We start from the raw sequence: 26,585 nt of genomic DNA on the forward strand, positions 1-26,585 counted from the left end.
GAAGAGTCAGATGGGGAAGGGAGAGGGCAGGGGAAGCAACTGTGCACCCGACCTGGAGACATGGGCTGCAGGACGCTGAGGGCCCAGGGCTGTGCTCACCCAACCCACAGGGTGTGTGTGTGACTGTGTGTCTGTGTGTGTCTCTTTGTGTGTGTGTGTGTGTGTCTGTGTGTGTGTGTTTCTCTGTGTGTGTGTCTGTGTATGTGTGTGTGTGTCTGGGCATAGTGTGTGTAGAGGTTGGGTGAGAGAATCACTGCTGAAGGAGGCAGAGGCCTCAGCAATTCCCAGGGGCCTGAAACACAGACAGAAAATAAAGGGAAAGGAGGGACAAGGAGGCAAGACTGAGAGGGGAGGGGACAGAGAAGTGTCCTGGGCACAGACCCCGCCCATGAGCCTGAGAAGTGCTCCTGCCCCCGGAAGAGGCTCAGCACAGGAGGAGGAAGGACAGCACAGCTGACAGCCGTGCTCAGAAAGTTTCTGGATCCCAGGCTCATCTCCACAGAGGAGAACACACAGGCAGTAGAGACCATGGGGCCCATTTCAGCCCCTCCCTGCAGAGGGTGCATCCCCTGGCAGGGGCTGCTGCTCACAGGTGAGGAGAGGACTTCCTGGGAGAGGACAGGAGGAGGAAGCACAGTGACGGGCTGAGGTGTCCTGGGGAGGACGGGGCTCTGAGAGGGAACAGAAGGCTTCTGTTGGAGCCTTAACAGAGGAGAGGACACAAGAGAGGGGCAGGGGTCACAACAGGAAAATCACATTGAACTGGAATTGGTGAAAGGCAGGAACATCTCAAGTGTTCCATATTCCTGGTTAATTTATCACTGGCTGCTACATTTTGAAAAATGACAATAATAACCATACCAGATGATACTTCAAATAAAAGCATAACCAGGGTATGAAACATTGCCCTTAGCCAACAATGTCAGACATTGGCAAATAAACCCCAGGAAGCAGAGGGCCCTGGGAATGCTCATGAGCTCATCCACAGGAGTCTGCAGCCTGTCCCAGGCACTGGGGTGCAGCCAACATCACACAAATCCCTGCCCTCACAGAGCTCACACTCTCCTAAGGAGGAAGACAGACACACAAAGAGATCTAGAATGTGAGGTCAGGTGCTGACAAGAGCCCTGGAGAACACAGCAGGGAAAGGTCAGAAAGGGAAGACCCAGGGTCTCTAGAGGAGGTGTCAGGGAAAGGGTCTCCCAAAACACCTGATGTGAGCAGGATCTGAGGGCAGTGTGGAGGGAGCCGCGAAGAACCCTGAAGAAGGGGATTTCACACAGGAAATGCTAAGGTCAGAGGTGTTGAAGAAATGGGGGCTGCTGACCTTGACTCAGTAAGACACACACACACACACACACAACCACAACCACAAACTCCAAAGCAGAAGTCCCCATTTTTCCACTCCAATACATAGGTTGTAATATCGATTGATGTTCTCTACCCCATCCTAGCCTCACTTTTCACCTTCTGGAACCCACCCACCACTGCCCAGCTCACTATTGAAGCTGTGCCATCCAATGCTGCAGAGGGAAAGGAGGTTCTTCTGCTTGTCCACAATCTGCCCCAGGACACTCTTGGCTACAACTGGTACAAAGGGGAAATGGTGGACGCCAATCATCGAATTATAGGATATGTAATAGCAACTCAAGTAAATACCTCAGGGCCTGCAGACAGCGGTCGAGAGACAATATACCCCAATGCAACCCTGCTGATGCAGAACGTCACCAGAAATGACACAGGATCCTACACCCTACAAGTCATAACGCTAAATCTTGTGAATGAAGAAGTAACTGGCCAATTCAGCGTACATCGTGAGTGATTCCCCATGACCTCTGGGTGTTGGGAGGTCAGTTCTACTTCACACACACAGGATTGTTAGGCCTGGGCTGTGCCTGTGTCCCACTCTGCATTACATCCCACTTTAGGGTTTGGACATGTAGTGCAGGACCCACACAGGGAAGATAGACTTCCACAGATCAGAATTCCTTTCCTGCATCCAGACCCTGCAGACACTTGCGGCAGAGGAAGGACAGTCTGATGGCAGGGGCTCAGCAGGAGGAGATCAGTCTCAGCCAAGCAACCCGTGCCCTCCCCATGGACCTGACCCTGAGAAAGACTAAAGAACTGGATCAGGGCCTGACCTGAGGGGCCCCCTGGGATCCTCACAGAGAAGCTCATCCCTGGATGCCCCTGCTCCAGACCCCTGTCCCAGGATCCTGACTCCAGGTGACCCCGGGGAACCTGTGCCAGCACTGGGTTGTGGCCTCCTGGGCAGGGCCAACTAGGAGCAAAGATTTACCAGCCATCCAAGGGCTGTGGCTTCTGGAGCTGCTCACCAGCTAGGGCTCAGACCCAGAGCCTGGGTAAGGACAGAGTCTTGTCCTTCACCTGAGATTCAGAGTGGAGAGGACAGATGGGCAAGCTTCTTAGGTCATCAGCCAACTGGCCTGGGAGGCTTAGGAGACTATTATTTATTTTAATAGAAGCTTATTATTGAGAAGAAACGGAGGCACAGGAAGACACAGTCACTGAACCAGGGTCACACAAACATGAGGGACAGATCAGGGTCGCATGAGGTCTCTCTCCAGCCACAGCCCCATCCTCTCTTCCACAAGAAAGCAGGGCTTATTGCATTCCATGGACCCCATGGTCATCCATTGATTCAAATCCTTTCTTCCTGGGCATCCAAAGCTCAGAGAAGTGAAAGCAAATAAACAACTGATTAATTTGTCCAGAACTAAATCACCTGCTCCAACTGTCAGAGCCGGTGCAAGAAATGTCCAGGCTCCCTCTAAGATCCTAACCCCACTCACTGAAACTGAAATCGTGTTTCCTGATGTGTTGTTGGCACTCCCATGGGAGGACAAAAGAGAAGACTTTGCTTTCTCTCCCCACTCACACCCTGCCCCAGGACAGGCCCAACATGTGACACACACTTGATCGTTCTCTCATGAAGGAGAGAGGGAATGAACGAGAGAATGAATGATCCAAAACCTCTTTAGAGACTAGATCCTGGATGGCCAGGCAGGTGCTGTCTGATAGGTTTACTGCCTGTTCCACACACATCTGTGTCCTCGTGATGGCATCATTGTGATAAATGGGGTCCTTCGGGTAGGGAGATGCATGAGCCACTGGCATTTCACTTAGACTCTAGCCAATTTGCAAAAACCTAAGGCCGGGCGCGGTGGCTCAAGCCTGTAATCCCAGCACTTTGGGAGGCCGAGACGGGTGGATCACGAGGGCAGGAGATCGAGACCATCCTGGCTAACACCGTGAAACCCCGTCTCTACTAAAAAATACAAAAAACTAGCCGGGCGAGGTGGCGGGCGCCTATAGTCCCAGCTACTCGGGAGGCTGAGGCAGGAGAATGGCATAAACCTGGGAGGCAGAGCTTGCAGTGAGCTGAGATCCGGCCACTGCACTCCAGCCTGGGTGATAGAGCGAGACTCCGTCTCAAAAAAAAAAAAAAAAAAAAACCTAATCAAACTCTACTTGTGTCTCCTGAGGTCAAGAGAAAATGAAGACAGCATTGCACATGCCTGTTTTGGGTTCCTCTCAATCTTGCCTAACTCTGCATAGGAATTAGGGGCAGGGAGCTTTCTAAATTTACTAACATAACACACATCCCTTCTCCTAATTTGGCATTGTTCCTCCCTTTATGGAACTGACACACCTAAGACTTCCTCTCTGACCGGTTGTGTCCTCCTAACAGGACTCACGTGCCTCCCTCTACCTGGGAGCTACTAATTTCAAGCGTACTTCAGGATCTTCCTTTGAGCATAATGTGATCCTGCTGGAATTCACAGGATGCCTAAACCTTATTTTGTTATCAAGAGAAATACTCCTCCCACCAGTTGATTTAGATCTGTGAACAATTAAGAGCAATTTCTGGCCGGGCGCGGTGGCTCAAGCCTGTAATCCCAGCACTTTGGGAGGCCGAGACGGGCGGATCACGAGGTCAGGAGATCGAGACCATCCTGGCTAACACGGTGAAACCCCGTCTCTACTAAAAAATACAAAAAACTAGCCGGGCGAGGTGGCGGGCGCCTGTAGTCTCAGCTACTCGGGAGGCTGAGGCAGGAGAATGGCGTAAACCCGGGAGGCGGAGCTTGCAGTGAGCTGAGATCTGGCCACTGCACTCCAGCCTGGGCGACAGAGCGAGACTCCGTCTCAAAAAAAAAAAAAAAAAAAAAGAGCAATTTCTACTTATGGAAAAAATTTCATGTTTCCTCCAATTTTGTTTTTGATTGTAGTCAGAACATAATATCTAAACTCCTGACAAATTTTAAAAAGCAAATTACAGTTACACATTGACCATCAAAAATCCAAACTCTGAAATGCTCCAAAATTCCACATTTTTTGGCCACTAACGTGATGCTCAAAAGAAATGCTCACAGGGGCATTTTGGATTTGGGATTTTCAGATTTGAGAAAACCGGTATGTATACTGCAAATGTTCAAAAATTTTAAAAAGTTAGAAATTCAAAATACTTTTTGTTCCTAAGCCATATGTATAAGAAATACTCAATGTGTATGAACTATAGGCATGAAGCTGTACAGCACATCTCTAGAACCTCCTCATCCTGTGTAACTGAAACTGCAGACCCATGAACAACATTCCATTCCACCCACTCCCAGCCCATAGCAACCACCATTCTACTACGTGATTCCGTGAGTGTGACTACCCTAGGAACCTCATGTAAGTAGAATCCTACAGTATCTATCCTGTGAGTGACTTATGTCACTTTGCATAGTGTCCAATGGGAGAAAATATTTGCAAAACTTCTTCCCAAATTTCTCTCATAACTGTCAAACACCCACGGTCCATGAGAGCCAGATTTCCAGCACTTCATGCTCCCCCTTCCCACCAGTCAGTTTGCATTTGCAAATGTCCACATGTATTTATGGGAGGATCCACAGCTCCTCACCTGCCCTCTGCAGGGAAAGAAGGGACATTAAAAATCAAGGAAAGGAAACATGGTTCTGCTCCAAAGCCACCTGCTCTTGCCTGTCCCCTTCACTCCTTCTAGATCATTCCTTGGACTCTGCTCTATCTTTAGAGGTCACTGGCCCAAGTACGTCACAATGAAACACCTGGGAAACACTGCCCTACCTTGTGGCTCCACTGCCTGATGACGGAACCAACCTCCAGGCTTGCCCCTGGGCTCCCCTGTGTTATTTCTGTTGAAATACCCAGTCCCAGGTCAGGCTGCCCAGTATCCTCAGGAATTAAGGATAATGGCAAGTCCCATCATCTCCCATCTCTAGAATGTTCTTGGAAACAGAACTCTCAAAAACACACCTCAAGGGGCAAAGTAGGACTGTGAAGCTGGAAGGGACCCAGCACCTATATGTTCCAGGTGAGAACCCCAAGGTGCGCTAGGCAGGCAGCTGGTCAGGGAGGGATGAGAAGAGGCACCGGGATCTGTAACTCCCCGTCCTGGGTGTGTCCACAACCCAGCGCTGCTGCTTAATTCACACTTGAGAAAGTCTGTGCTTCTCCCACACAGAGAAGGCGGCCTCACGGTCTCTGAGCCCTGATCATCGTGCATCTGTCTTGTGACACACACACCTGCCGTGGGCTTTTAAGGACTCGAGTAGGCTGAGAGGTGGGAGATGCCAACTCTGATTGAAAGATGCCTGTGGAGGAATCAAAGGTGCCACACAGGAAAATCTTCTCTCTGTTCTCTGTACAGCGGAGACTCCCAAGCCCTCCATCTCCAGCAACAACTCCAATCCCGTGGAAGACAGGGATGCTGTGGCCTTAACCTGTGAACCTGAGACTCAGAACACAACCTACCTGTGGTGGGTAAATGGTCAGAGCCTCCCGGTCAGTCCCAGGCTGCAGCTCTCCAATGGCAACAGGACCCTCACTCTACTCAGTGTCACAAGGAATGACGCAGGACCCTATGAGTGTGAAATACAGAACCCAGTGAGTGTGAACTTCAGTGATCCAGTCACCCTGAATGTGCTCTGTGAGTATCTTCTGTTCCTCTGTGGCCCAGGCCGCCAGCCCAAATCCACACAACCAGAGGCCGGGCTTCTCAGTCCCTCTCAGCTCCAAAGATGCAGATCCCCACCCCTAGACACCCAGCTGGTCATGACTTTCTACCCCAGGCAAACATGGGTAGGCCCAGCCTCAACCAAGAATAAGAGGGGAGGGGGTGTCCCTGTCATGGGAGACTTGGGGTCCACATCTTCTGATGGGAGAAACGGGTAAATGTCTTGGACTCTGTCTCAGTAGACACAGAAGGGGTTTGGTTGGGAGTTTAGGGTTGTGGCTTGGCTCAGAGGGACACTGTGGCCTTTCTACAGACCAGGAGCTTCCCCTTCCCTCTGATGACATCACCTGTGGCTTTATTCTCTTTGCTCCAGATGGCCCAGATGCCCCCAACATTTCCCCTTCAGACACCTATTACCTTCCAGGGGTAAATCTCAACCTCTCCTGCCATGCGGCCTCTAATCCACCGGCACAGTATTCTTGGTCTGTCAATGGCACATTCCAGCAACACACACAAAAGCTCTTTATCCCCAACATCACTGCAAAGAACAGCGGATCCTATGCCTGCCACGCCACTAACTCAGCCACTTGCCGCAACAGGACCACAGTCAGGATGATCACAGTCTCTGGTAAGTGGATCCCTGGAGCATTGGCAGTATGTTTTCTGGTAGAGTCTATCTGGCTTTCAGAGATGAGCCAGAAAAAAAGTTTTATTCCCAGCCTGTGTCCAATGGCACAAGCAAATCCCTAGTTTTTCTCCTAAACCCTCCCAATTCATCTCTACAGACTCTCTTCTGCCTGTTTTTCTGATTTCTCTTGGCTGACCTTGGGGCTAACCTGAGAAATGTGGAAAGGGGCCTTCATCAGCCCCAGAGCCCTATGTCGTGGAAAGGGCTTCACAAAGGGGAAAGAAGGAGGGTCCTCAAGGTCAAGTTGCTTTTCTTTGTCACCAACACATGGCACCCCCTATATTTCTGTTACCCCTTTGTTTTCTTTTACCCATGCCATTAGCTAAAAGAAACATCCAAGGCTTTGAAACAAGCCACGTTCTCCAAATGAGAGGAGGAAGCCCCTTGGATGAGGGAGGAGCAGCTCAGACTCTGCTCCCATCTCTGCTCCCAGCTCCCCTGGTGACACCTGGGGAGTGACTGGGGTGTATGGAGAAGGTGCCCAGGTGGCCTGTCCCAAATCTGGCTAAATCAAGTTGCCTGTTGAAGCCAAACCTCCCCCAAGTCAGGCTGCAGAAAAATGGGAAGACAGGGAGCCTCCAGGAAGACTTCTCAGCTGTGTCCTGGCTCTGAAGTCATGGACTGCATGAGGCTGTGGGCACAGCACAGAGGACAGTGAGTGATGCACACTTGGAGACATAGGGAGATTCAGTCACAGGGGTTCTGCATGGGAGGGAAGGGGCAGTGCCAGTGTGTATTTATAGAGGTAAGACTACCAGCCACTATATATATATTTTACATGAGACCATTAACTATGTTTTTTCTTTTCTTTTTTTTTTTTTTTTTTTTGAGATGGAGTTTCACTCTTGTTGCCCAGGTTGGAGTGTAGTGATGCGATCTCGGCTCATCACAACCTCCGCCTCCTGGGTTCAAGCAATTCTCCTGCCTCAGCCTCCCAAGTAGCTGGGATTACAGGCATGTGCCAACACGCCCAGCTAATTTTGTATTTTTAGTAGAGACAGGGTTTCTCCATGTTGGTCAGGCTGGTCTTGAACCCCCGACCTCAGGTGATCTGCCTGCCTTGGCCTCCCAAAGTGCTGGGATTACCAGCATGAGCCACCATGCCCGGCCACCATTAACTATTACGATGCGTGCAATTTAGTGTTGTGTAACCATCACCACCATCCATTTCCAGAACTTCTTCATCTTACCATATTAAATAAATTTCTCTACCCAATAAACAGTAACTCTTACTCCTTCTCCCCCTAACCCCTGGTAACCTCCATTCTACTTCTGTCTCTATGTAATTGACTATTCTAACAACCTTATATAAATGGAATTATATAACAGTTCGCCTTTTGTGTCTGGCTTGTTCCACTTAACATAATGTTTCTAAGGTTCATTCATTTTGCAACATGTATCAGAATTTTCTTCCTTGTTAAGATTGAAGAACATTCCATTGTATGGATACACCTCATTTTTCTACCCACTTATCTTTCAATGGACTTTTCGGTTGTTTCCACCTTTTGGTTGTTGTGTGACTAATGCTGCTGTCAACATTAGTGTACAAATATCTGTTCAAATTCCTTCCAGTTCTCTTGCATATATGTCCAGAAGTGGAATTGTTGGATCAAATGGTAATCCTTTGCTTAATTGTTTGAGAAACAGCCATACCATTTTCCACAGAGGCTATAACATTTCATACTTCTATCAGCAGTGCACTAGAGCTCCAATTTTTCCACCTCCTTAAAAACACTTGTTTGTGTGTGTGTGGTTGTTTCCTAATCAAAGCCATCCTAATGTGTTTGAGGTATTCCATCGTTGGGGTTTTGTTTTGCATATCTGTTGAGCATCTTTGCATGTGCTAATTGGCCATTTGTATGTCGCCCAGGCTGGAATGCAGTGGTGTGATCTCAACAAACTGCAAGCTTCGCCTCCCGGGTTCACGCCATTCTCCTGCCTCAGCCTCCAAAGTAGCTGGGACTACAGGCACCTGCCACCACACCCGGCTAATTTTTTGTATTTTCAGTAGAGACGGGGTTTCACTATGTTAGCCAGGATGGTCTCCAACTCCTGACCTTGTGATCCACCCGCCTCAGCCTCCCAAAGTGCTGGCATTACAGGCGTGAGCCACTGCCACCGTGCCCAGCCAGTCTTTTGTCCTTTTTTAATTGGGTTGTTGGATTTTTGCTGTTGTGAATTTGTAGTAGTTCTTCATATATTCTGAAAATTAATCCCTTATCAGACATGATTTGCAAATATTTTTCCCACTTCAAGGGTTGCGTTTTCACTTGCTCGACAATGTTCTGTGATATATAAAAGTTATTGATTTTCATGAAGTTCAACTTACCCATTTTTTCTTTTGTTGCCTATGCTTTTGTTGTTATAACCAAGAAACCACTGTGAAATCCAATGTCATGGAGTTTTTTTCCCTGTGTTTCCTTCTGAGAGTTTTATAGTTTTTACTCTTACATTTGGTCTTTGACCTACTGTGGGTTAGTTTTTTGTGTATGGTGTCAGGTAAAGGTTCAGCTCATCCTTCTGCATGGATTTCCAGCTTTCCCAAAATCATTTGTTGAAAAGACTACACTTTCTTCATTCAGTGGTATTGGCACCCTTATCAAAAATCATTTGGCCATATATGCAAGCATTCCTTTCTGGGCTTTCTATTCCATTCCACTGGTTTCTATGTCCTCCTTTATGCAAGTACCACATTGTATTGATTACTGTGGCTTTGTAGTAAATGCTGAAATCAGGATTCAGCATTTTTTCTCAAGGTTCTTTTTTTCACGATTGTTTTGCTATTTTGAGTCCTGAAATTCCATATGAACTTCAGGATAAATTTTTCTCTTTCTGCAAAAAAAAAAAAAAAGTCATTGGAATTCTGAAAGAAATTGTGTTGAATCCGTAGCTCCCTTTGGGTAGTACTGTCCTCCTAACAATACTGAGTCTTCCAATCCATAAAAACAAAATGTCTTCCCATTTATTGAGGTTGTCTTTAATTTCCTTCAGCAATGTTTTCTAGTTTTCCGAATACAATCCTTTCATCTCCTTGGTTAAACTTATCCCTAAGTATTTTATTATTCTTTTTGATGTTAATGTGAATTAAATTTTTTTTCTTAATTTCCTTTTTAGATTGTTCATTGTTAGTATACAGAAATGCAACTGATGTTTGCACGTTGATTTTGTATCCTGCAACATTACTGAATTTATTCATAAATTCTAACAGGTTTTTTTCATCTTTAGAGTTTTCTACATAGAAGTTCAAGTTATCTGTGAACAGACAGATAATTTTACTTCTTCTTTCCCATCTGAAAGTCTTTCTTTTTTTTCTTGCCTAACTTCTCTGGCTAGGACTTGTAATACTATGTTAAACAGACGTGGCAAAAGTAGGCATCCTTGTCTTGTTCCTGATCATAGGGAGAAAGCTTTCAGTCTTTCTCTATTGAGTATGATGTTAGCCTTGGGCTTTTCATATACTGCCTTTATTATACTGAGATGGTTTCCTTCCAGTCACACTTAGCATGCTTTTATTAAGAAAGAATATTGAATTTTGTCAAATGAAATTTTTATTCAAACTTCCTACTACTTATAGGTCTATTTAGATTTTTTGTGTGTGTTTCTAGGAATTTGTCCATTTCACCTAGGTTATCCACTTTATTGGCATGCAGTTATGCATAGTATTTTTGTAAACAATATTTCTCTAGAACTGATATATAATATCTCCATTTTCTTTTCTTCTTTCTTTTTTTTTTTTTTTTTTTTTTTTTTTTTTTTTTTTTTTTTTTTTTTTTTTGAGAGCAAGAGAGAGAGAAAAACAGTCTCGTTCTTTAGGCTAGCCTGGGCTGGAGTGCAGAGGTGTGATCACAACTCACTATAGTCTCAACCTCCTGAGTTCAAGTGATCCTCCCAACTCAGCTTCCCAGGTAGCTGAAACTACAGGCGCATGCCACCATGCCTGGCTGATTTTTTTTTTTTTTTTTTTTTTTAATTTTGTAGAGACAGGCTCTCCCTATGTTGGCCCGGCTGGTTTCAAACTCCAGGCCTCAAGCAATCCTTCCGATTTGGCTTCCCAAAGTGCTGGGATTGAAGGTGTAAGCCACCATGCTGGGAGTCCATTTTCATTTCTGAGTATAGCAATTTCAATCTTCTCTCTTTTTTTCTTAGTCAATCTAGTTAATGGTTATCAGTTTTGTTGATCTTATTTTGAAGAACCAACTTTTGGTTTCAATGATTTCCTCTACTGTTTTTCCATTCTCCATTTCATTTATATCAACTCTAATCCTTATTACTTCCTCCATTCACTGTGTTTGGGTTTAGTTTGTTTTTCTCCTATATCATGAAGTTGTAAATTAGGTTGTTGATTTGAGATGTTTCCTCTTTTGTAATGTAAGAGTTTACAGTTACAAATTTCTTGCACAAGATTCTTAACTTCTCTGAGCCTCTGATTTCTCAACTCAAAATTGCAGTAACAGTGTTTGCTTCATAGCATGGTTTTAAGGGTTTAATGTAATCATCAATGAAACCTTCAGCAAAATGCCTCACACAGAGGAAATGTTTCATAAATTTTAGCTGGTATATTACTACTATTATCATTAGCTTCAAGTTGGATAGTCCTAGAATCAAATCTCAAGTCTACTTCTCACCAGTCATATGACATCAGGAAAGTTTTTTCGCCACTCTAAGTCTTTGTCGTCTCATCTGTAAAATGGAAATAATGTCTACCTGACAGGGTTATTGTATAAAACAAATGAGATACAGGTAAAGTATTTAACACAGGGCCTGGCCCATAGCAGACGCCCCTCAACAGTAGCTAACATAGCATTAATAATCAACCTGAGTTGACTGGTGAGGGCCAAAAGTAAACGGTTCCAATAGAAATAAAGAAACAGATGCAAAAGGTTATGTGTCTGTGTGTCTGTGTGTGTGTGTGTGTGTGTGTGTAAAAGGTATCTTACGTAAATACACACACATATTTTAAAAAGAGGCAACACAGAAAACACGAGGACATGGTTACTGGCTACATGTGAAAGAGAGAGAAAAAAAGCTAAGTGCAAAGAATCAAACCAAGTATGTTAGTTTTTACCCAATGAGATGCAACCAAGATGGGATTAGACATGCAAGATAATTTATTAGGAAAAACACCTGTGAGGGAAAGTGGAGCAGGTGTGAGAGGAGCCCAGGAGAGCCCTCAGACCACGATGCAGATTTGATTCCTGTGAAGGAGAAAGAAAAGGAAGTTTTAGATAACAGCGCAATTCTAAGTGAGTTTAGGCAAGGCTGATGGGGCGTCCTCCAACCAGTCACCCGTCAGAGTTAAACAGAGTCTCACAATACTGGGCTTGCTTCCATAGCCCTTCTGAGAGCCCCTGGAAAGAGAGGTCTCTGTGCAAAGGAGGTGGTCAATTTGGAATGCCCTGACCTGGGCCTTCTGTCAATCAACTCCCTGCCATAGAGACCTGCCAAAACTAAGACACTGAGAAAAAGATCCAACCGTGAAAAGGTGGAAAGTTCTAATGACACATAAAATAGCAATCAGCTTTTTCACATCACAAAGCCTTCAAAAATAAGTAAAGAAAGGCCAGGATGAAATTGGCAGAAGCCTGATCACCAGCCTAGAAACATGGTGACAGGGAAAAAACCCTGCAAGAATACAGATGGCTAATCACCTCCCAGCAAGCTTCCCACAAAAAATAATGCATTCCTTGAAAAAACAAGTAGAGACTACTTCATGCTAGGAGCTGGTTCCTGGGGTACCCCACTGTAAAATGGCATCACCTTCATTCTTTCTTTTCTTTTCTTTCCATGACAGATGCTTCAATGCAAGGAAGTTCTCCTGGCCTCTCAGCTAGGGCCACTGTCAGCATCATGACTGCAATACTTGCCAGGGTGGCTCTGACACAGTAGCCCTGGTGTAGTTTCTGCATTTCAGGAAGACTGGCAGGTATGATGGCCTTTCCTCTTGTCCTGTTTCCTGCAGGGCTGACTGCCATGCTTGGGAGAGAGACCTGTATACTGGGACTGGATCTCCTCCTCCTCCCAATAAACTCCTGCTTCTCAGCACTAATTCCTGCAGGTCTCTTCTTCCCTGGTCTGCATGCTTCCTGTACCCCACTGTCTCTTAGACATAATTATCCCCAACCTCTGCTCATTTGTTTCCCAGATTCAATACACTATGAAAGTCTTCTGATCCTTTCTTAACATCTCTCACTTGCGTCATTCTCTCCATTCCCACAGACCTCAACAACTGTTCAAAGTCCTGCTTGACTCCCTGTCTCCAGTCTTCAAAATCTTCCTTGCATATGACTGTCTCATTACCTTCCTAAAATCTAGTTCACTCACCTACTGAAGAATCTAAAGGGGCCTATTCTGGCATATTTTACAAGTTCACATTTCTTCTCTTTACTAATCCTTCTCAATTCCTTTACCTCTACTTCCTAGTATAATTCCTCCATCCTAATTAGAACTGTCTTCCTACACATCCCTGCACCTCTACCCCATATACACATAGAACTCTTAGTTCCAATGCTATGCTTAGAAGCAGGGTAATCTGCGGGACGCAGTGGCTCACGCCTGTAATCCCAGCACTTTGGGAGGCCGAGGCGGGTGGATCACGAGGTCAGGAGATGGAGACCATCCTGACTAACACGGTGAAACCCCGTCTCTACTAAAAATACAAAAAATTAGCCGGGCATGGTGGCAGGCGCCTGTAGTCCCAGCTACTCGGGAGCCTGAGGCAGGAGAACGGTGTGAACCCTGGAGGCGGAGCTTGCAGTGAGCCGAGATGGCGCCACTGCACTCCAGCCTGGGCGACAGAGCGAGACTCTGTCTCAAAAAAACAAAAAAGGCCGGGCGCGGTGGCTCAAGCCTGTAATCCCAGCACTTTGGGAGGCCGAGACGGGCGGATCACGAGGTCAGGAGATCAAGACCATCCTGGCTAACACTGTGAAACCCCGTCTCTACTAAAAAATACAAAAAACTAGCCGGACGAGGTGGCGGGCGCCTGTAGTCCCAGCTACTCGGGAGGCTGAGGCAGGAGAATGGTGTGAACCCGGGAGGCGGAGCTTGCAGTGAGCTGAGATCCGGCCACTGCACTCCAGCCCGGGCAACAGAGCGAGACTCCGTCTCAAAAAAAAAAAGAAAAGAAAAATAAAAAAGAAACAGGGTAATCTCCCATCCACTATCTGAACTGTGGAGTTACCCACATACCCTTCAAAACAAGGAACCTCTGACCTCATGGAGAACAATGATTCTAGCATTAATGTGTGAACCTGAGATTCAGGACACAACCTATGTGTGGTTGAGAACCTTTTCCTGATGACCAATTCATGTGTTCATGAAAGATACAGAAATGAAGAAGGCAAGTCCCCACCCCAGAGAACATACAGCCTAAGACAGGAGATAAGATATGAAAAATAATCGTGATACCAAAATAGAAAAAAGTGAATGCCACAAGAAATCAGAGAAATCTGATGGGAAATATAGCCACGCAATGGAATCACTGAGAAACATTTTTTTAAATGATGCTCAAGCCCCACCCATAAATTCTGACCTACTATCTGGAGTGGGACCCAGGTATTGGTAATTTTTAAGCCTTCCCAGATGCTACTAACACGTAACCAGGATGGAGAACTCCTGTTCTAATAGGTAGAACGTGAGGCTAAAACAATAGCTCTTTAGCTGGGAGCATTAGAATTTCCTAGAAAATTTTTTCAACATATACAAGCCTATATTTTGCTGGCCGTATTCATTAATGGGCTCCACCAAGAACTCAGTAATCCAGTTGAAAAACAGAAGCTAAGTGGAAAAGCTGCCTTATTTGATACGTTAAATTACATGGAAAGCATTGTCAACTGATAAGTGCTGCTAAACCTTCTCTAAGTTATACTTACGGGTATGTTACTGATATGAGTGTTCCAAAAATTACATGAGATTCCTAGAAATCGAATATGTTATCAGTCATAATGTCATATGCCACAGAAGTAACTAAATTTCTATGTGAGCCGTGTCTTTCTCACAATGAACTCCCCTCAGAGTTTTAACCATAGTCATTTTCAATCTTTGTCATTTACAGACAGTTGTTTTTATTCTTCCTCAAAGCATTTGCAATCAGCTACCATTCAAAATTGCTTCTTCTTCAAGATTTATGGAAAAGACTCTGACAAGCACTCTCGAACACAAGTTTCTGGTAACTTGAAGATCATACCACTGAACTGTCTAAGAACTTGCAAACAGGCTGATACCTTCATGAAATTGCTCACCAAAACACAGAATGAAAAAAACATCAATTTCATTGAACTAAATAATAATGAGGATAATGTTTTTAAGTTTTGGTTTGTTTGTTTGTTTGTTGAGATGGAGTCTGGCTCTGTCACCCAGGCTGGAGTGCAGTGGCGTGGTCTCGGCTCACTGCAAGCTCCGCCTCCTGGGTTCACACCATTCTCCTGCCTCAGTCTCCCGAGTAGCTGGGACTACAGGCGCCCACCACCACGCCCGGCTAGTTTTTTGTATTTTTGGTAAAGACGGGGTTTCACCGTGGTCTCGATCTGACCTCATGATCCGCCTGCCTCAGCCTCCCAAAGTGCTGGGATACTGTGTCTGGCCCATTTTTAAGATTTTTTATTTGAAAATTTGCCAATTCTTTAAGTGTTTTCTTTCTCAGATTTATGAATTTCTTCATCTTTTAAGCTATCTATAGCTTACTGCAATTTGGTAAAGTAGACTTTTGTGAACAAAAATTATAACACTTACTTTTGCTCCCTACCTGCCACAGAACTAGGCAACTATTCATGAGTATTCATATGTTTATTGTAATTCAGTTATTTGCACAAGTTCAGTGAGAATCTGCTATCTTTATAATGGGACATATTTTAAAGCATTCGTTATATTACCAAGGCTTTGATTGGGATGTTATATTTGAGAATATACATAGAATGATAGATTAACTGAGTGTCTAATCTATCGTGTCAACCCCAAATTTTTACGTATGAGATCCTTTAGTCCACCCAATGGCTGATGTTAGCAGCATCTTTAACACAACTGTTTGTTCAAATGTACTATGGTCCCTTTTAGAGTCAGACTCCTAGACTTACTTGTTCTCACTGCCTGTTTTAATTTAACCCAGACATGCAACACTAGATAATAAAATTGCTCCCTATTGGCTGATCAGAGAGGAGTCTGTATAGTTTATGACGCTTCTTGTTGCACATGGACAAATATATCAGGTGTTATAGAGTCTCAGTTACAAAAACTAACAAACATGCTACTTGGTTAAAATGGCTACACTCATCTGGTTCATTCTTTGATCTATTCTATTTTAGTTGGTTTGCATCTTGCCAAAGGTGCATACTCCAAACTCTTAACATTATCTTCCTCACAGTCATACTAGCGGTCTCCCTGGTGTGCTGTAATCTCTAAAAGTTTTAAATGTTTGCGTGCTGCCATCCATCAAGTATCAAGCGGTCTCTATTTGGCTGGAATTACATAAACTCAAAGAAATGTGTGATTAGGAGGGTATCATAACCTATAAATGATGGAAGCCAAAAATGATGATAACTGAGGGTAATGCTAATGCTTTAAGTTTTGGTCACACTCTCACTTCAGTGAAAGTCTAAAGACTCCAAATTAGACCCACTCACGCTAAATGCTACATACTCCAACTGGAATTTTAAGAAAGCAGATCTCAAAACAGACTAGTGTTTTCTGAAAACAGAAGATTCCAGTCTCCCTGAGTCAACATCATAAGGAAGTCCCGTCTGCTTTAACATTTACTCCAAAAAAAAGTAACCTGAAGTACCCTGATGTTAACCGATCCATTTATTTCTATGGCTCTGTTTACTGGTTCCAATTTGACAAAACCCATTGTTCTGTTATTGTATTGCCCAGGGGGAGCTATCATTGTGTTCATAGAGTGGGAGCTGCCCCAAATCCTGAATCACAAATAAAAGCCAATTAGATCTATAACTACATTAGTTGAAATGTCTTTTGATGCATGTTCACAGCCAGCAATGGTTAGTGGAGTCTCTCCAGCTGCAGCATTTTCACCCTGACCCTCCCGCCTCCCTCTTTCAGTTACAAGGACGCTTCTGATTACACTGGGCCTCACCAGATAATCCAGAATAACCTCCCATCTCAAGAGTGAAGTCTTTTTGCCAAATAAAGTAACATGCACAGGTTCCGTGGATAAGGATGTGGACATTTTGGGGAGGCCTGACACTGCTAACTTTCATAAACATCACCCACAACAAAAATTTCCTTTGCCTTCTTTCTATATCTCACTGTTCTGTGTGAATCACAGGCAAGAGCACCAACTTTGAGGTGAAACACACCAGCTCTGCTACAAACTGGCTGGATGATCCTGGACCACTCATTTCACCTCCCACAGCCTTTTCTCATCTGCGGCACAAAGATGACTCTTACTGTATCCGAAGATGACAGTCCAAGAGTAAATTAATATGTGTAAGGTATTAGTCACAGAGCCTGTACCCAATGAGCACTCGGTAAACATTCCTTTCAGTCTGTTCTTTTCACCATCCCATTTCTCTCATCCTCACCCATCTTCTTCTTCATCTCTTCTCTCTTCATCGACTTACACACTCTTAACTTGCCATTGAGAAAGAAGTCACGCTCCCCATTCTCTCGGGACTTTGCTGGGCTGTTCTCGTGATAGAGTCTGCCATCCACTTAAGACAGCCCACATTATTTATACAAAGAGGTCTGTTTAAAACAAGAAATCCTCTTTATGTTCACATAAATTGATATGCACTTTCTCTTAACTTACACATACCAGTCCCACTTCTGCCCTGTTAATTCATACATGCACTTCCGTATTTCATACTTCTTCAGTCTTTCTCTTTACAACCTATAAACAAGAGTAGTACTGAGACAAAAATAATAACCAGGGTTACAAGAGGGGATTCCTTTAGCAAAATGAATATTTTCCTTTAACAAGACAAATGCTTTCCTTTGATGAGACGAATGCTATGTGCAAGGCAGCCCTGAAGCCCGTTTCTGTACTTGGCTTACATCAAAGCCATTTGAGTCTAGAACACACTCTCAGACAACAATTGTGACAGAAGCCACACCCATTCTGGGTATCCCTGCTGTTGGGTAAAGGCATTTTCACAGAATCTTGTGCATGAGTTACTGCTCCCCAATCCTTCCACTCCTGAAAGTTAAGCTGCTTCTGCTTAACCATCTTCATCTCCAGTTGGCCTGCTAGGACCCTGGCTGGAAAATACCTCCTCACCCTACACGTCCAGGATGGCACCTTTTCCTATTCCCATAATCATAATAGTTTGCACTGACTTGGCACTCACTATGTGCCAGGCACTATTCTAAGATCTTTCCATGTAGCTAACATCTTCACAAAAATTCCTGCATGTTATCCCCATTTTTACAGATTAAAAAAATGAAGCAGGCCGGGTGCGGTGGCTCACACCTGTAATCCCAGCACTTTGGGAGGCTGAGGCGGGTGTATCACAAGGTCAGGAGTTTGAGACCATCCTGGCCAACATGGTGAAACCCCATCTCTACTAAAAATACAAAAAAAATTAGTCAGGTCTGATGGCGGGCGCCTGTAGTCCCAGCCACTCGGGAGGCTGAGGCAGGAGAATGGCATGAACCCAGGAGGCAGAGCTTGCAGTGAGCCGAGATTGCGCCACTGCACTCCAGCCTGAGTGACAGATTGGACTCTGTCAAAAAAAAACGAGGCAGAGAAGTAATGTACCCACTATCACCCAACTCCATAATTTTTTTTTTTTTTTTTTTTTTTTTTTTATTATACTCTAAGTTCTAGGGTACATGTGCATAACGTGCAGGTTTGTTACATATGTATACTTATGCCATGCTGGTGTGCTGCACCCATCAACTCGTCAGCACCCATCAATTCATCATTTATATCATGTATAACTCCCCAATGCAATCCCTCCCTCCTCCCCCCTCCCCCCTCCCCATGATAGACCCCAGTGTGTGATGTTCCCCTTCCCGAGTCCAAGTGATCTCATTGTTCAGTTCCCACCTATGAGTGAGAACATGCGGTGTTTGGTTTTCTCTTCTTGTGATAGTTTGCTAAGAATGATGGTTTCCAGCTGCATCCATGTCCCTACAAAGGACGCAAACTCATCCTTTTTTATGGCTGCATAGTATTCCATGGTGTATATGTGCCACATTTTCTTAATCCAGTCTGTCACAGATGGACATTTGGGTTGATTCCAAGTCTTTGCTATTGTGAATAGTGCCGCAATAAACATACGTGTACATGTGTCTTTGTAGTAGACTAATTTATAATCCTTTGGGTATATACCCAGTAGTGGGATGGCTGGGTCATATGGTACATCTAGTTCTAGATCCTTGAGGAATTGCCATACTGTTTTCCATAATGGTTGAACTAGTTTACAATCCCACCAACAGTGTAAAAGTGTTCCTATTTCTCCACATCCTCTCCAACACCTGTTGTTTCCTGACTTCTTAATGATTGCCATTCTAACTGGTGTGAGATGGTATCTCATTGTGGTTTTGATTTGCATTTCTCTGATGGCCAGTGATGATGAGCATTTTTTCATGTGTCTGTTGGCTGTATGAATATCTTCTTTTGAGAAATGTCTGTTCATATCCTTTCCCCACTTTTTGATGGGGTTGTTTGTTTTTTTCTCGTATATTTGTTGGATTAGAGACTTAAATGTTAGACCTAATACCATAAAAACCCTAGAAGAAAATCTAGGTAGTACCATTCAGGACATAGGCATGGGCAAGGACTTCATGTCTAAAACACCAAAAGCAACGGCAGCAAAAGCCAAAATTGACAAATGGGATCTAATTAAACTTAAGAGCTTTTGCACAGCAAAAGAAACTACCATCAGAGTGAACAGGCAACCTACAGAATGGGAGAAAATTTTTGCAACCTACTCATCTGACAAAGGGCTAATATCCAGAATCTACAAAGAACCCAACTCCATAATTTAACCTCATCCTCCACTTCACCTGGGAAGAGGATACCCTGAGATTTCCAAGGTCTCCTAAATGACATCCACCTTCTGGAATGATTTTTGCTGCCTCTACTTTCAGGATTTGAAAAAGAGCCAGCATTTTGTGTTCTGTCTCACCCTTCACTTATGCACCTGTTCCCTAACGCCACACTCACAACTGCACAGCCCTGCATAAAAGCTGGCTTTGAGGAATCCCAGTCTCTTTTGGAAAAAAAACAGAGCCAGGTTCCCAGTCATTATAAAGGCAGTTTTACTCAACTGTCAACTATTTTTACAGCCATTCTCTGGTCACAAATGGAGTTCCCTATGAATAGAAAGTGTAACAGGAAGGAAGTAGGAGAAGGGTGAGTTCCCATTATGGCCACAAAGAGGAAAAGATTCCAAATCCAGTAGCAGTCATAAAACACACCCAGAGTGGGTGGCTCTGAGAAATGACAGTCCCATCTGCCTCTTTTCATGCCTGTTGGCCTCTGACTTCCTTCTCAGACTGTTCTTCCTAGTCTTGCTTTCTTAGGCTAATACTAATGGCCTGGGAGCTGGGCCCAGACCTGGGCACACAGCACTAAATGAGGAGGGGGAGGTAGGGGAGGCACAAAGGGAGAAGAGTGTTTGATTTGTGGGAACCTAATTCACCTAGGTACACATCACCTGGGTAGCAAAGAGATCAGTGAAGGCCTGTGCAAGACTCATGGTGGTCATCCAGAATGAGTGACTGAGGCAAGGGTCTTAACCAGTTAAGGTTTATTGAGCCAGAGCTTGAGAGTGCACCCTGGAAAATATGAATCACAGAAAACTTCTGTGGGTATGGTGTTCTCTCTGAAGAGGTTGCAGAAGGCTTAGTATTTATATATTTCCTTACGGGGGGAAGGCAGGTAGAAAGAGATGGGATAGGTGGAAGAATAATTGATCTCATCTTGGCTTTGTTCTGTGCCTGGGATGATAAATATCAGAATAAAACTTAACAGGCTTTAGTTTTAGGAGCTAGATTTTGATTGCACACCTGAAGTTATAATTGGCATGCCTTGTTTTATGAAACGCTATACATCTTGAAAGATTTTGAGGCCAGCAAAGAACTATTTAGAGGGCAATCATCTGGAGATCCCTGAGGCTTTCTGCCTTCCTGTTCCCCCCACCCCCACCCTGCTTTTTTTTTTTTTTTTAAGAGATAAGGTCTTACTCTGTCACCCAGGCTAGGGTGTAGTGACATGATCGCAGCTCACTGTAGCCTCAAACTCCTGGGCTCAGGAGGTCCTCCCACATCAGCCTCCCAAATAGCTGAAACTACAGGCATGCACCACTGCACCCAGCTAATTTATTTTATTTTATTTTTTGTAGAGATGTGGTCTCATTTTGTTGCCCAGGTTGGTCCTGAACTCCTGGCTTCAAGCGATCCTTCCACCCTAGCCTTTCAAAATGTGAAGATTTCAGAAGATGCTTCAGAGACTCTAGAAAAATGAGTCTATAGGCCGGGCGCGGTCTATGGGCAGGGCACCACACCTGCCCACCCCCTATATTATTCTAAATCTTTCAGAGAAATCACTGTTAAATACATGACTTTGTGGCTGTATGTTTCATCTTATCTTACATCACTACAAAGGCTCATTCCTAGGAAGTCATCTCCCATGGAAAAGGGGGTGAAGTCAAATCAGAAAAGGACCAAGGACTAATTATAGCAACAACAACAACAACAACAAAAAAGTATAATCCTGGAATCCAGTTGAGGATACACAACTGCCTCCTCGATTAGAGCAATTCTTTGGGCCATCACCACTTAACACTTTCAGTTGCACATTGGCTCACCTGTAATGTCTGCAGCAATCTATAGTATAGACTCATTTCTTTTGTTTTGTTTTGTTTTGTTTTGTTTGTTTGTTTGTTTGTTTGTTTGTTTGTTTGTTTGTTTTGAGACAGAGTCTGGCTCTGCCACCCAGACTGGAGCACAGTGGTGCGATCTCGGCTCACTGCAAGCTCCGCCTCCTGGGTTGAGGCCATTCTCCTGCCTCAGCCTCCTGAGTAGCTGGCACTACAGGTGCCCGCCACCACACCCGGCTAATTTTTTGTAATTTTTAGTAGAGACGGAGTTTCACCATGTTAGCCAGGATGGTCTTGATCTCCTGACTTCGTGATCCGCCCACTTCGGCCTCTCAAAGTGCTGGGATTACAGGCATGAGCCACCGCGCCTGGCCTATAGACTCATTTTTCTAGAGTCTCTGAAGCATATTCTAACTGCAGTGACACTCTCACAGATTTCTCTGAATCTCAGTCCAAATCCAGTGTTCATGTGACCCTTTTGTGTAGTCCATATATCAACAGGCACAAAGGTTGTTTATATATAAGTTGCTGTGATTTCTCCAAAAGTTTACCTAACTTGTCTAGTTTCAGTTTTCAGGGGTTGAAGAAAAGCACATTTTTCATTTCTAATATTCCAAAATGGAAGAAAATCTTGAAATCATTACTTTTGATACTCATAGCCAAGAAAGAATTTAGGATTCAGTCCAAATTATAGGCAAATAATAAAACTCAAAAATAATGAACAAGCCTAGAATTTAATAACAGTTGTACTGAAGTTTTCTTCTGAAACACAAATTTTTCTCTCTCCAGGCTCCCATTTTTATGAAAGACAAATCATAGTAGGACAAATGTATTTGCAAAATAAGTTTTAGTCTTATACCTGGCCTGATTATTTGCATAAAGTACAGCAACAATAGTGGTTGGCCATAGAGAGTCTTTTTAAATTGGCTTTGCTGAGAACTTTATCGTAAGGAATCTCAGATTAGACTTCCAAAAGCCTCTCAAGGCTATACAAGCCAGGGATTTATCTGTGCATGTAGATACTTGTATGAATTCCGTGAATTCCTCTTTTCTTGAGGTCTCAAAATAACTTGGGGATTCCTGGCCCTATCAGAAAGTGACATTCTTTACTTACCACAGATCATTAACTTTTTAAAGAAACTGCATAGACAAGGTAACCAGGTCAGTCCGTCTAAGTGGCTTTTTGTGAGTTCTATAAAGTCAATCTCAATTCCTCATAGCATTCTGGTCATATCCGAAAATATACCATTTCACTCAAAGCCTTAGTAAAATAACCAGTGTCTCCAATTGTGTCCTGTTACAAGAGAAAACAAATTCTTATGGAATTTATGCAAATACCTATATTGCCATAAATTAAGAATATGCACAAATAGTTTATTTTTGTAGAAACTGGGTAGAGAGAAAAATAAATCTTTTAAACTGTGCTCACAAAATTATACTTTACCCAATTCGTTGTATGCTAAAAAGCTCAAAAGGAAAAAAAAAAATTTTTTTTGACTCTGGAGAACAAAACATAAAAAAAGTCAGCAATGTTTTTTTACAAAAAAGGTCATGAAAAAATCATTTTAGTCCTGTATCAATTTACCCCCACATAATCCACATAATTCACTCTTGTTCTGCTTGATATTGGGTTAGCAATCATCAGGAATGCATTTATTTGTAACTAAAGTCCTGGGTTTTTTTTCCTAGTCCAATGGCATGATCTCCATAGTTATGAGAAGCCAATATTCAAGAGTACTTGGAAGAGTTTATTCCACAAATATACTTCAAATGTGGTTCCAGGACAGCAAAAAAACAATTTGTGAGGGAGGTCATCCGGATATGCCTAGGGCCTTTTCGTCTTCTCCTGAGGCTCTGGCTAAGGTACAATGCTTTGACACAAGGTTGTAAAGTAACAGTTGTTCATTTGGGGAAAAAATGATGGTCTTGCATGACTCAATCTCCAGGCTGAAGTATCGCTTTGGTGAAATGAGTTTGGCAGTCCTGAGGTGTTTATTTTCCTTTACATAATTTTAAAAGTTGTACTTTCTTGATATTGTCTGACTGAGAACAAAGGGATGAGTGTGGAAGGCATCACAGCTTTCTCCCATTTACAATCCCATTATCATTCCCTTCTTCCTCTGCTGGGTTACATTCCTCTGTTGATAGATAACTTATTTACTGAGTTGTGTTCACAAAAATCCAAATGTCAGTTGAACTTCTTAAAGTCCTAAGCATTCAGTTCAGTTCGAGGTCATCTTAGTGATGACCAGATACAAATATTTTTGAAGGATCTATAGAAATTTTTGATAAGAGAGTACACACCACCCACAATACCTTTGGAACCACTGAGCTACAGGAATGAAGAGGAAGTAATCTGCTACATGCTGGGGACCTTTATGTTTGCACCTCATCCAATGCTCACAATGACCCTTTAAGTAGGCACTATTATCCCTCTATTCCAAGACATCAATTAACTTGTCCCTTATCTCACCTGACAAAAGGTGGAACTAGGACTCAGACTCACATATTTCTGAATCCTAAACTCATGCTTTCAGCAAAAGACACTATCTATCAACAGAGTAAACAGACAACTTACAGAGTGGGAAAACATATTTGCAAACTATGCATTTGACAAAAATATAATATCCAGCATCTATAGAGAGCTTAAACAAATTTACAAGAAAAAAAAAAAACAGTAAAACGTGAGCAAAGGACATGAACACAGTTTTTTTTGTTGTTGTTGTTGTTTTTTAGTGTAGTGGCGTGATCTCAGCTCACCGCAACCTCCACCTCCCGAGTTCAAGAAATTCTCCTGCCTCAGCCTCCCAAGTAGCTGGGATTACAGGTGCCTATCACCACATCCAGCTATTTTTTTTTTTTTTTCATTTTTAGTAGAGACAGGGTTTCACCATGTTGACTAGGCTGGTTTTGAAATCCTGACCTCAATCCACCCACCTCAGCCTCCCAAATTGCTAGGGTTACAGGTGTGAGCCACTCCGCCTGGCGAACAGACACTTTTCAAAAGAAGACATACATGTGGCCAAACAGCATAGGAAAGAAAGCTCACTATCACTGATCATTCGAGAAATGCAAATCAAAACTACAGTGAGATACCATCTCACACCAGTCAGAATGGCTATTATCAAAAATGTCAAAAAAAAATAACATGCTGGCAAGGCTGTGGAGAAAAGGGGGTGCTTATACACTGTTGGTAGGAGTGTCAATTATTAGTTCAATCATTGTGGAAAACAGTATGGCAATTCCTCAAAGAGCTAAAAACAGAACTAACATTTGACCCAGCAATCTCATTACTGGGTATATACCCAGAGGAATATAAATCATCCTATCATAAAGACACATGCACACAAATGTTCACTGCAGTACTGTTCACAATAGAGAAGACATAGAATCAACCGAAATGCCTGTCAATGGAAAACTGCATTTTTAAAATGTGGTACATATACACCACAGAATACTATGCAGCCATAAAAAATAATGTGATCATCTCTTTTACAGGAACATGGGTGGAGCTAGAGGACATTATCCTTAGCAAACTAACACAGAAACAGAAAAACAAATACTGCATGTTCTCACTTATAAGTGGGCATGAGGCTGGGCGCGGCAGCTCACGCCTGTAATCCCAGCACTTTGGGAGGCTGAGGCGGGTGGATCATGAGGTAAGGAGATCAAGACCATCCTGGCTAACACAGTGAAACCCCGTCTCTACTAAAAATACAAAATCATTAGCTGGGCATGGTGGTGGGCGCCTGTAGTTCCAGCTACTCGGGAGGCTGAGGCAGGAGAATGGCCAGAACCCGCGAGGCAGAGCTTGCAGTGAGTGGAGATGGCGCCACTGCACTCCATCCTGGGCGATAGAGCGAGACTGCGTCTCGAAAAAATAAATAAATAAATAACATTACATTAAATTAAAATTAAAAAATAAGTGGGAGCAAAATGATGAGAACACATGGACATAAAATAGGGAACAACAGACACTGGGGCCTACAAGAGGGTGGAGAGTGGGAGGAAGAAGAGGAGCAGGAAACGTAACTACTGAGTATTAGGCTGAGTAGCTGGGTGATGAAATAATCTGTACATTAAACCCCTGTGACACGGGTTTACCTACATAACAAAGCTGCACATGTACCCTGAACCTAAAATTAAAGTTTTTTTAAAACCACAATGAAATTCAAACATCAACAATTTAATCTCTAATCCTTCTCCAATCAAAATTTTAAGTTTTTTTAAAAGAAAAACTTTTAATGAGCAGAATAAATTGATTTTTTCTAAAATATAATATAATAAAATAAAACTCATATTTCACTCCATACCATTGTACCTACAGGAATTCAAAGAAAGGAAAGATGACTGCTTCTAACAGAAATAACTATACAGGCTTCAATGAAGAGACAGGATCTGAAATGGGCCATTAGGACAAAGAACAACTCAGGAGGCTGAGAACACAGGCAAGGGTATGATATGAACAAGGAAAAGAATTAGAAAATGTTTGGAAATGAGAAAGTAAAATGTGGGTCAAGTCCTTCAATGTAAATCAAGGGAGTAGATTGGGGCTGGGCTATGAGGGCTCTGAATGACAGCCTAAGGAATGGGAACTTCATCCTACAGATAAAAGAAGTCACTGGAAAGCTCTGAGAAGCTCACAAACATGACAAATAGCATTTCCAGGAAGATTACTCTACAATATTAGGCAAGATAACTTGGGAAATGGTCTTCAACTCTGGCAACTTAACAGAAATACCTAGATTTCTTCTTTTTTTCCCAAACTTTTCATTTTGAAATAATTTCAGACTTTCAAAAATGTTCCAAATATAGAGTCCCCATATACTTTCTGCTCAATTTCCCTAAATATTGTTTTAGATAACCACAGTGCAAACATTAAAATCAATAAATGATCACTGGCATCGTACAATGAATGAATCTACAAACCTTATTCAAATCCTCTTTATCTTCCCACTAATGTCCTTTTTCTGGAACAGAGTCCAATGTATGACCACACATTGCATCTTATTGTTCTGTCCTCTCAGTCTCCTTTAATCTGGGACAGTTCCTCAGAATTTCTTTTGCCTTCATAACCTTAACATTTTTTAAAAGTATTGGCGTGTTGTTTTGTAGA

The 26,585-nt window shown here is 43.3% G+C and overlaps 1 protein-coding gene across 5 annotated transcripts; it reads left to right on the forward strand.

Annotated features, from left to right (window-relative positions):
• Positions 1-412: 412 nt before the first annotated feature.
• CEACAM8 (CEA cell adhesion molecule 8) lies at positions 413-26,324 on the forward strand. Of its 5 annotated transcripts, none has more exons than XM_030912752.1 (6): positions 413-592; positions 1,455-1,814; positions 5,699-5,977; positions 6,378-6,632; positions 12,484-12,615; positions 25,797-26,324. In XM_030912752.1, exons 1-5 carry the CDS (start codon positions 529-531, stop codon positions 12,576-12,578), a joined length of 1,053 nt encoding a protein of 350 aa, XP_030768612.1. In that variant the 5' UTR covers positions 413-528; the 3' UTR covers positions 12,579-12,615; positions 25,797-26,324. The 5 variants fall into 5 exon arrangements, with proteins under 5 accessions (XP_030768612.1, XP_030768610.1, XP_010357015.1 ...); XM_030912750.1 differs by lacking the exon at positions 25,797-26,324 and adding an exon at positions 20,993-21,471; XM_010358713.2 differs by lacking the exon at positions 25,797-26,324 and adding an exon at positions 14,746-16,637.
• Positions 26,325-26,585: the final 261 nt, after the last annotated feature.

Source organism: Rhinopithecus roxellana, chromosome 12 (genome assembly GCF_007565055.1).
Source record: "Rhinopithecus roxellana isolate Shanxi Qingling chromosome 12, ASM756505v1, whole genome shotgun sequence".
Taxonomy (NCBI): domain Eukaryota; kingdom Metazoa; phylum Chordata; class Mammalia; order Primates; family Cercopithecidae; genus Rhinopithecus; species Rhinopithecus roxellana.

Excerpts from the sequence above, each read along its gene's own strand:
- CEACAM8 (XM_030912752.1), top strand. The coding sequence starts at position 529 with ATGGGGCCCATTTCAGCCCCTCCCTGCAGAGGGTGCATCCCCTGGCAG. Across the intron at positions 593-1,454 it reads GCAGGGGCTGCTGCTCACAG|CCTCACTTTTCACCTTCTGG; the intron begins GTGAGGAGAGGA and ends ACCCCATCCTAG. Across the intron at positions 1,815-5,698 it reads TGGCCAATTCAGCGTACATC|CGGAGACTCCCAAGCCCTCC; the intron begins GTGAGTGATTCC and ends TTCTCTGTACAG.